Source organism: Mus caroli, chromosome 1 (genome assembly GCF_900094665.2).
Source record: "Mus caroli chromosome 1, CAROLI_EIJ_v1.1, whole genome shotgun sequence".
NCBI lineage: Eukaryota > Metazoa > Chordata > Mammalia > Rodentia > Muridae > Mus > Mus caroli.
In genome coordinates, this window is record NC_034570.1 from 40954235 (window position 1) to 40965251 (window position 11017).

The 11017-nt window shown below is 36.5% G+C and overlaps 1 protein-coding gene across 3 annotated transcripts in view; it reads left to right on the top strand.

Moving 5' to 3' along the window:
- The window catches only part of LOC110302872, a 32815-nt gene that overhangs the window by 9153 nt on the left and 12645 nt on the right, over positions 1-11017 (top strand). For all 3 annotated transcript variants that reach the window (XM_021173657.1, XM_021173665.1, XM_021173673.1), the window contains exons 5-7: positions 870-927; positions 8193-8263; positions 8394-8416. In XM_021173657.1, the coding sequence (XP_021029316.1) occupies positions 870-927; positions 8193-8263; positions 8394-8416 (152 nt within the window). The remainder of the gene's footprint in view (positions 1-869; positions 928-8192; positions 8264-8393; positions 8417-11017) is intronic.

Here is an 11017-nt window from a genome sequence, read left to right on the forward strand (position 1 = left end):
AAAAAAAAAAAAAAAAGACTTTGTGCTTCCTATCTGTTCTGTTTCTAAGTTCTTTTATTAATTACAATAAGAACCCAGAAGGGAACCCCAATTTCCCTGGTACTTTCCCCTACCTAATTTCGCTTGTTGTATACTACCTTAAGCCCAAAGCCAGCCAGCAGATTTTTACTCCACTAGACTCAGAATTCATATTCATTCTTGGAAATCCCTAAGGACTTCCTGGACAATCTGGGCACCTGTTTGGTATGTTTTCATAGAATCTTACACATACTTTTTCATCCCTACTGTCTAATTTAATTTTGCATCATTCTATTACACATTTATTTACATATAGTTCCCCTAAACATATTTATTTCCTCATCACTTGTTTCTCCCATCTAAAATATCTAGATTTGCAGTAATGTCAATATTATTTAAATGTAATGTAATATGTAAAATAATTTTATGTATCTTCTTGCTCACTGAATGCTGATGCCCCCTGCAAGGAAATGGCAATTTTGGATTATTTCCTTATATGCCACACAACATCCTGGCATATTCAAGTCACTAAATAACATTTTCCTTATCTGTTTATTCATTTCACAAATAATTACTTGGTTTTGCTGTTATGTTCCAGGAGCCATTATAGGTTTTAGCAAATATAACTCAAAACCCATCCCAAAGTCCTGGCCCTTACAGATTTTATGTTCTTTGGTGAATGGATGTATTGATTAGTTAACTAGTATAAATTGCCTAAACCCTCAGGAAAATTTATTTACAAAACAGTTTCTCTTCTTTATGTCATTTGCTTACAATACTCAAAATGTTCATCTGAATTGTTATTATTCTAAATGTCATCTGAATTAACGTTACTTGTCTTTTTTTTTTAGTGTAAGAACATCTCATACAGTATCCCTCAGGAGTATTGCATCAATGACAGATGAAGAGGTTAGGCTTAATTAAGTAATTTGTCAAACGTTAGGAACTTGGAGGTAGAAAACTTAAAGTGTTGTTAATTACTACTAAAATGTTCTTTCAGAAATACAAGTAATGTGAGAATTATCATGGGCTCCTCACATGTGTGTGTATATATATATATATATATAAAACATTTTATGTGTCACAAGAGCAGCCTCTCCCTCTATCTTTCCATCATTCTCTGTTTATATATTTATATATGTACACACATATGCACATATACATGGATGTGTACATCACTCTAGTTATAAGTGCTTTTGTCCATGTGTGACTGCTGGCAAGTCTTCTGAACTTCATTATTATGTATGAAGTATTGTAGACATACAGAAAATTCAAGGCATCCGTGCTCAACACAAAGGTGTAGCTGGTATTCTGCATTATCTTTAAACTCAAGGATAGCATGTATTTAGCCTGTGAGCTTATCAGAACTGCAGTCTCAGGACCATACTGACCACCCATGTTACTGAATCCTAAACTACATTTGCACAAAATCTGTTCTTTGCAGGTTTTCCTTTTAAAAAGGAAAAAAAAAAATGCATTGCTTACCACTTCCCTCTCCTTCGAATTTTACTCCACTGCCTCCCACTGTGCCTTGGGTTAACAGCAGTCCTCAGCTGACATAGTATATTTTTTACTTCCAGAGTATATTTTTTACTCTTATGTTTTAATGAACTCAAAGCAAGTCAGGTAATATCCCTAGCCACAGGAAAAAAATTTATGCACTTTAATTTATTTATTTACAGTTCTGGTGACTGAACCCAGGCCTTGTGCATGCTAGGGAAGCAATGTGTCACCAAACTATACCTCTACCCATTGTTCATATTGTTGTTATGTAGGTTTATATGTGTGTGTGTATATGTGTGTATGCATATTTTTCTTTTCTTTTTTTTTTGGGGGGGGGTGGGGTTCAATATAGGGTTTCTCTGTATAGCCCTGGCTGTCCTGGTACTCACTTTGTAGACCATGCTAGCCTAGAACTCAGAAATCTGCCTGCCCCTGCCTTCCGAGTGCTGGGATTAAAGGCGTGCGCCACCACGCCCGGCTATATTTTTCTTTTACTTTTTTAATTAATTAATTTTTTACACTCCATATTTTATTCCCCCTATCTACCTACCCTTTGACTGTTACACATCCCATGCCTCCTCCCCACCCCCTGTCTCCATAAGGATGTCCTCACCCCCCCCCCCATGCCACCTGTGATGGTTTGTATATTCTTGGATCAGGGAATGGCACCATTTGGAGGTGTGGCCTTGTTGGAATAGGTGTGACCTGGTTGGAGGAGGTGTGTCACTGTGGGTGTGTGCATACGATCCTCACCCTAGTTTCCTGGAAGTCAGTCTTCTACTAGCAGCCTTTGGATGAAGACGTAGAACTCTCAGCTCCTCCTGCACCATGCCTGCCTGGACACTGCCATGCTCCCACCTTGATGATAATGGACTGAACCTCTGAACCTGTAAGCCAGCTTCAGTTAAATATTGTTTTTTATAAGACTTGCCTTGGTCATGGTGTCTGTTCACAGCAGTAAAACCCTAACTGATACACCACCTGACCTCTAAACTCCCTGAGACCTCCAATCTTTTGAGGGTTAGGTGCATCATCTCTGAATAAACACAGACCCGGCAGTCCTCTACTGTACGTGTGTTGGGGGCCTCATATCAGCTGGTGAATGCTGCCTGTTTGGTGGTCCAGTGCTTGGCAGATCTCAGGGGTCCAGATTAATTGAGATTGCTGGTCCTCCTACAGGATCACCCTTCTCCTCAGCTTCTTTCAGCCTTCCCTAATTCAACCAAATGGATCAGCAGAATCTGTCCATTGGTTGGATACAAATATCTGAATCTAACTCTTTGAGCTGCTTGTTGGGTCTTCTGAAGTGCAGTCATGCTAGGTCCCTTTTTGTGAGCACTCCATAGCCTCAGTAATAGTGTCAGGCCTTGGGACTGCCACTTGAGGTGGATCCCACTTGGGGCCTGTCACTGGACCTTCTATTCCTCAGGCTCCCCTCTATTTCCATCCCTGTAATTCTTTCAGACAGGAACAATTATGGGTCACAGTTGTGACTGTGGGGTGACAACCCTATCCCTCACTTGATGTCCTGTCTTCCTGCTGGAGGTGGGCTCTATAAGTTCCCTCCCCCTACTGTCAGGCATTTCATCTAAGGTCCCTCCCTTTGAGTCCTGAGAGTGTCTCATCTCTCAGATCTCTGGTGCATTCTGGAGGGTCACCCCAAGCTCTTATCTCCCAAGGCTGCCTGTTTCCATTCATTCTGCTGGCCCTCAGGGCTTCAGTCCTTTTTCCTCAACCAGTATCAGATCAGGTTCTTCCCTCCCCCATTCTCTTCCACCACCACTCCCTCTCTCCCCACTTGTGATTGCTTTCTTCTCCCTCCCAAGTGGGACTGAGAGGTCCTCACTTGGCCATTTCAGTATCTTGACCTTTTTGAGTTCTGTGGACTGTATTTGGGTATTCTGTACTTTTGTTTTAGGCAGTGGTGTAACATCCACTTATTAGTGAGTACATACTATGCATATCCTTTTGCGTCTGAGTTACCTCACTCAGGATGATATTTTCTAGTTCCATGTATTTGCCTGCAAAATTCAGGATGTCCTCATTCTTAATAGCTGAGTAGTATTCCATTGTGTAAATGAANCACATTTTCTGTATCCATTCTTCTGTTGTGGGACATCTGTTTTGTTTCCAGCTTCTGGCTATCATGAATAATTGCCACTAGGAACATAGTGAAACACATGCCCCTGAGGCATGGTGGGGCATATTTTGGGTATATTCCCAAGAGTGGTATAGCTAGGTCTTCAGGTAGATCTATTTCCAGTTTTGTGAGGAGCCTCCAGATTGATTTCCAGAGTGATTGTACCAATTTGCAATCCTACCAGCAATGGAGGAGTGTTCCTCTTTCTCCACATTCTCTCCAACATGTGTTGTCACCTGAGGTTTTGCTCCTAGCCATTCTGATTGGTGTAAGGTGAAATCTCAAGGTCCTTTGGATTTACATTTCTCTGACCCCTAAGGACTTTGAACATTTCTTTAGATGCTTCTCAGCCATTCGAGAGTCTTCAGTTATGAAACTGGTTTAGTTCTATACCCCAATTTTTGATTCAGTTGTTTGGTTTTTTTGGTGGTTAGCTTCTTGAGTTCTTTATGTATTTTGGATATTAGTCCTCTCTTGGATGTAGGGTTAGTAAAGATTTTTTTCCCCAATCTGTAGGTTGCTGATTTGTCTTATTGACTATGTCCTTTGCCTTACAGAAGCTTTCCAGTTTCATGAGGTCCCATTTATCATTTCTTGATCTTAGAGCATGAGCCATTTGAGTTCTGTTTAGGAAACTTTTCTCTGTGCCAATGAGTTCAAGGCTCTTTCCCACTTTCTCGTCTATTAGATTCAGTGTACCTGGTTTTATGTTGAGGTTTTTGATCCACTTGGACTCGAGCTTTGTGCAAGGTGACAAATATGGGTCCATTTTCATTTTTCTACATACAGACAGCCAGTTAGACCAGCACCATTTATTGAAGATGCTTTTTTTTTTTCCCATCGTATATTTTTGGCTTCTTTGTCAAAGATCAACTGTCTGTAAGTGTGTGGTTTTATTTCTGGGTCTTCCATTCTATTCCATTGATCAACGTGTCTGTCTCTGTACCAATAATATACAGTTCTTATCTCTATTGCTCTGTAGTAAACTTGAGGTCAGGGATGGTGATTCCCCCAGCTGTTCTTTTATTGTTAAGAACTGCTTTCACTATTCTGGGTTTTTTTGCCTTTCCAGATGAATTTGAGAATTGCTCTTTCCAAGTCTTTGAAGAATTTTGTTGGGATTTTGATGGGGATTGAATTGAATCTATAGATTGCCTTTGGTAGGATGGCCATTTTTACTATGTTAATTCTGCCAATCTATGAGCATGGGAGTTCTCTCAATTTTCTGAGATCATTGTCGATTTCTTTCTTGAGAGACTTGAAGTTATTATCATACAGGTCTTTCACTTGTTTGGTTAGAGTTACCCAAGATATTTTATATTATTTGTAGCTATTGTGAAGGGAGTAGTTCCCCCAATTTCTTTCTCAGCCTGTGTATCATTTGTATAAAGGAAGGCTACTGATTTATTTGAGTTAATTTTATATTCAGCCCCTTTGATGAAGTTGTTTATCAGCTGTAGGAGTTCTCTGGTAGAATTTTTGGGGGTCTCATATGTATGCTATCATACCATCTCCAAATAGTGATACCATTATTTCTTCTTTGACAATTTGTATCCCCTTGATCTCTTTTTGTTGTCTTATTGTTCTAGCTAGCACTTTGAGTACTATATTGATTAGATATGGGAAGAGTGGGCATCCTTGTCTTGTCCCCAATTTCAGTGGTATTGCTTCAAGTATGTCTCCATTTAATTTGATATTAGCTGTTGGTTTGCTGTATATTGCCTTTATTATATTTAGGTATAGGCCTTGAACTCCTGATCTCTCCAATACTTTTAATATGAAGGGGTGTTGTATTTTGTCAAATGCTTTTTCTGCATCTAAGGAGATGATCATGTGATTTTTTTTTTCTGAGTTTGTTTATATAGTGGATTGCGTTGATGGATTTTGTACATTCAACCAACCTTGCATTCCTGGGATTAAGCCTACTTGATTCTGGTAAATGATGGTTTTGATGTGTTGTTAGTGTAAGATCTCTCCAGTTTCTTTACCAGGGCATTTAGTGCTATGGACTTTCTTTTTAGCACTGCTTTCATTGTGTCCCATAAGTTTGGATATGATGTGTCAAGATTTCTGTTAAATTCTAGAAAGTCTTTAATTTCTTTCTTTATTTCTTCCCTGACCAAGTTATCATTCAATAGTTTTTTAGTTTCTACATGTATGTGGGCTTTCTATTGTTTTTGCTGTTATTGAAGCTTAGCCTTAGGCCATGGTGGTCTGATAAGATGCATTTCAATCTTCTTATATCGGTTGAGGGTTGTTTTGGGACCAATTATATGGTTGATTTTGGAGAAGGTACCATGAGGTGCTGAGAAGGTATATTCTTTTCTTTTAGGGTGAAATGTTCTGTAGATATGTGTAAAATCCATTTTTTCATAACCTCTATTAATTTCATTGTATCTCTGTTTAGATTCTGTTTCAATGACCTGCCCATAGGTGAGAGTGGGATGTTGAAGTCTCACACTATTACAGTGTGTATTTTGAGCTTTAGTAAACTTTCTTTTACAAATGTGGTTGCTCTTGCTTTTGGGGCATAGATTTTCAGAATTGAGACTTTCTCTTGGTGGATTTTCACCTTGGTGAATATGAAGTGCCCTTCATCATGCTTGACAACTTTTGGTTGAAAGTCTATTTTACTGGATATTGGGATGACAACTATTGCTTGTTTCATGGGATCATTGCTTGGAACACCTTTTTCCATCCTTTTGCTCTGAGAAAGTGTCTGTCTGTGTTTTTGAGGTGTGTTTCTCGTATGCAACAAGATGCTAGGTCTGGTTTGCATATCCAGTCTGTTAGCTTATGTCTTTTTATAGGTGAGTTGAGTCCATTCATATTGAGGGATATTAAAGACAAATGACTGTTGGTTCCTGATATGTTTGTTTTTGTAGGAGGCTTTATGTGCTTGTGGTTCTTTCCTTTTGGCTTTGTTGTTTATCATTATTTTTCTTCTTACCTTTTATTTGGCCTTTATATAGATTTCTTGGAAAATATTAGCTCATGTTTCCTAGACCACTGCATTGAAATAACTGTCATCTTATGGGATAATAAAAGGGTTTGTAACACTCTCTCTTTGTTGATATATGATATCATTGAGGTTCTTTGAAAATGCATTCAACCTCATTTATGTAATAATTTTAAAATATTATATTCTATGATTTGAATGAGTGTGAGTGTATGTGTATGAGTGTGAGTGTGTGTATATGTTTTTATGAGTGTGCATGTGTGAATGTGTGTGTGAGTATATGTGTGAGAGTGTGTGTGAGTATATGTACACATATACCTTTATTTAAACTGCTGTCTTTATTAGCCTTCTTCTGTGTTGGATTTCCCTTTCATGTGAAATTCCCTTTTGCACATCACCCTCTTTGCCTCTTCCTTTATAATCTGTTATCCTGAAATCATTATATAAATTTCCCTGTCACCTTAACACATTCCACTTTAAGTTAACTCTACACTTAATTTAAACTGAATGTCTTTATTTAGATTATTCAGATATTCAGATTAATTTAAGGAGGTTTAAGCATTATTTTATATATTTATTTATATATTTATAAATAGATATTGTTATATAATATATATATGCAGAAAAACTTAAAAGCAAAAAAGGAAAGCACCATCAAAATTCCTACCCTTACACAATTTCTGTATAACTGGACATTTTTCTGTGAGCCTGAATGATACTCATAAATTAGCATTGTATCAAATATTCTCTGGCTTTTAAGTAAGTGTAGATTAGAGTCAATATTTAATCATAGCCTTTCATTATGTAGATTTGATATAACAATAGCATTAAGTTGCTTCTTTGTAAAATGGAGATAACAAACTCGTAAGTTTATTGAAAATATTAAATACCAGTATTAAAATGTAAATATGAAGAAATGCATCAAACATTTAACACCATGGTAAACCGATGGCATTTATCAGTAAATAAGTTCTTACTGCTAACTGCTTTACAATTAACATTGGTGAGTTAATATATCTGTTTTTAGAACCATGGTTTTTATAGTTTTTGCTACCCAATAGTTTTTAAGATCTGATAGACAGTCGTTTTAACCTTCCTAGTGCTGCAACCCTTTGATGCAGATCCTCATTTTGTGTTGGGAACCCCCAACCATAAAATTATTTTCATCACTACTTCATAACTGTAATTTTGCTACTATTATGAATCATAATTTTTGAAAGTAGAGGTTTGCAGAGGAGTTGTGACCCACAGGTTCAAAACCACTGTGGTAGGGCAAGGTTTTATCATTTCTATTTCTGTAATATCCAAGAAGTATGTTTGTCTTTATGTTTGAAATTTTCATGTGTCCTTGGTTATGTTTCTGGCTAAGTTATGTAGTTATGTGAAGCCAGGCATTGGTCTTGATTATCCCATCTGTTATTTTCTCCCGAGAGTTATTATTGGAGACAGTCTCTAGTTTGAGTTTGGGGGCTTTATTTTTGTTTTGTTTTGTTTTGTTTTGTTTTGTTTTGATTTTGCTTCTACTGTCATCATTTCTTAAACTTATTCAATATTTTATTTATATATTTTCAGAGATTTAATATGAGAATTAAGAAGTTTGGTATTACAAGTAAAGAATTCAGAAAATCACCAGGGGCTTCTTGGTAATTCCTGCTTTTTTTAAAAAAACTAAAAGGTCTTGAATTTTTTTAAATGCACAATTTCAAATATTGGTTATTTGTTGCACAACTAGAAATTTCTCATACAACCTTTCTCTTTATTTTTCCCTTAAAGCTTTGGACTGCCTCTGTCAACTGGTATGTTCTGCCACTGTTTGGAGTATTGCATGAGTGCCAAATGAGCATGTGTGAAGCATCAGTACGTCTGTAATGATAAGTCTCCCAACCGGCTCTGCTCTAGGCCAGCCAGAGCAGACCCATGAGCAAAGCATCAGGGTACAACTCGGCTCTTTTATTTTTCACTATTGAACTTTTTGTTTGAATTGAGCCACTAGGAAGTACAGGGTTCTTTATTTAATCACATATCTTGGTGCATATATTCTGTATGTTCATTGTTAAAATGCAATAAATAAAAAATATCAATAATTACTTAAAAGATGATGAACAGGCTAAGGAGAAAGATTTTAATTAGTTATTAAGAGATAAGCAAGAAAGGAATTAATGTAAATTAAAGGATAGATATTAGAGAAATTAGGAAAGAACAATGTAAAGTTTGCATAAGCTCCTAGACTCCAAACTATACATTTTAAAATTGTTTGATTTTAAAAGGTATAAAGACTTTAAGTATTATATGTTATTAGGTTTAATTTTTTAAATTATAGAATAATTAACTTATAATAAAAGAAACATGGAATATAATCTATTAACACTATTGTTTTATATTGTAAACTTTTGCTTTCAATGATACCTTTATTATGAGGCTAAAGCAAGAAGATTTTTTAACTTTTCTTAGTTTTTATAATTATAATTTCAGAACTATATGATTACAATATTTTTCCCTTTCCTTCCCTCTCTTCAAACCTTGGTCTTTCTTTCAAATTTTGTGGCCTCTTTTTTTTTCATTAATTGTTATTTTATGCATATATGTATATATGTACATAGTCCTAAATATAACCTGCTAAGTCTGTGTGTTACGTGTATGTGTGGTTTTTCAGACCTGATCATTTGCTATTGGAGAACCGGTTGTATGCTCTTCCCTGAACAAGATCATATCTTCCACTCTCAGCATCCCTTGGTTGCCTGTAGTTCTTAGTGTAGGAAAGAGGCCTGGAGCGCCATTCCCATGTCAGCATGTCTGCTGTTCCTGTCTTGGTCAACCCATACTTGGACAGTCATGTTGATTAGACTTTATGGGCTTCTGAAAGTACTAGAAGACACACTCTCAGAGTAAACTGATCCATCCTTACTCCCTCCCTCCTTCCTTCCTTCCTTCCTTCCTTCCTTCCTTCCTTCCTTCCTTCCTTCCTTCCTTCCTTCCTCCTTTTCTTCCTTCCTTCTTTTCTCTATTTATTTATTCATTTATTTTCTTTCCTCAACTGCACTTTTGGCATCTCTGTCAACTGTTATCTAGCTGAAGTCACATGTACTCAATTTGGTTCTTCAATTTTGTTCCATTGATCTGTTATTTTGTGCCAAGATTATGTTGCTTTTATTATTGTGGCTCTGCTGTAATATTTCTTAAAATCTGGAGTGATAATCCCTCAAGCACTGTTCTTTTTGTTTAGAAATTTTTAAATTTTATTTATTATTATTTTTTTGGCTACTTGAGGTCTTTTGCAGTTCCATTTGAATTTTAAGATAGTTTTTTCCTATTTTTGTGAAAAGGGATAGTTGTTTTGATTGGGATTGTGTTGAATAGGTAAGTAGCTTTTGGCAGAATGGTCATCTTTACAATATTAAGTCTACTAACCCATAGCCATGGAATGTCTTCTCATTTTTCTAGGGTCTTTCTGAATCTCTTCAGATGTTTATAGTTTTCCTTAGGAATTCTTCACTTCCTTGATTTTTTCTTTGAGGCTATAGTGACTAGAGGTATATTCATTATTTCCTGCTCTGAATGTTTGATGTTCATGTATAGTTAGGCTGTTGATTTGTGAAGATTGTTTCTGTATTCTACCACACTGTTAAATCTGTTTACCATTTCTAGACTTTTTTGGCAGAATTTTTAGGATCTCTAAGATATGGTATCATGTTATCTACAGATGGGGATAATTTGACTTTTTTCCGTATTTGTATCCCTTTAATTTCCTTCTCTTGCTTTATTGCTCCTGCTGTTTCTTTGAGCATGGTGTGGAAAGGGAATAGATGTCGTGGCCTCCCTGTCCCATTTTTTATTTCAGTAGGATGGCTTCAAGCTTTTCTCCATTTAGGATAATGATGGTTTTCCTTTTTTTTTTTTTTTTTTTTTTTTTTTTTTTTTTTTTTTATTCCAGACAGGGTTTCTCCGTATATACCTGGCTGTCCTGGAACTCACTCTGTAGACCATACTGGCCTCGAACTCAGAAATCCACCTGCCTCTGCCTCCCAAGTGCTGGGATCAAAGGCGTGCACCACCACTGCCCAGCTGGTTTTCGTGTATAGAGATTCTTTTATTTTTGAAGTATGCTTCCTCTAGACCATTTTAGGACTTTTATCATGAAAGTACATTGGATTTTGTCAAAGTCTTTTTCTGCATCTTTTGAGATGATCATGTGATTTTTGCCTTAAAGTCCATTTATGAGGCTTATTATATTTATTGGCTTGAATCTGTGGCACTATCTTGAAGAAAGCCAACTTAGTCATGGTACATTTGATGTGCGTTTCTATTCTGTTTGCAAATGTCTTAAGAGTCTATGTTCATCAGGGATTTTGGTTTCTCTCTCTCTCTCTCTCTCTCTCTCTCTCTCTCTCTCTCTCTCT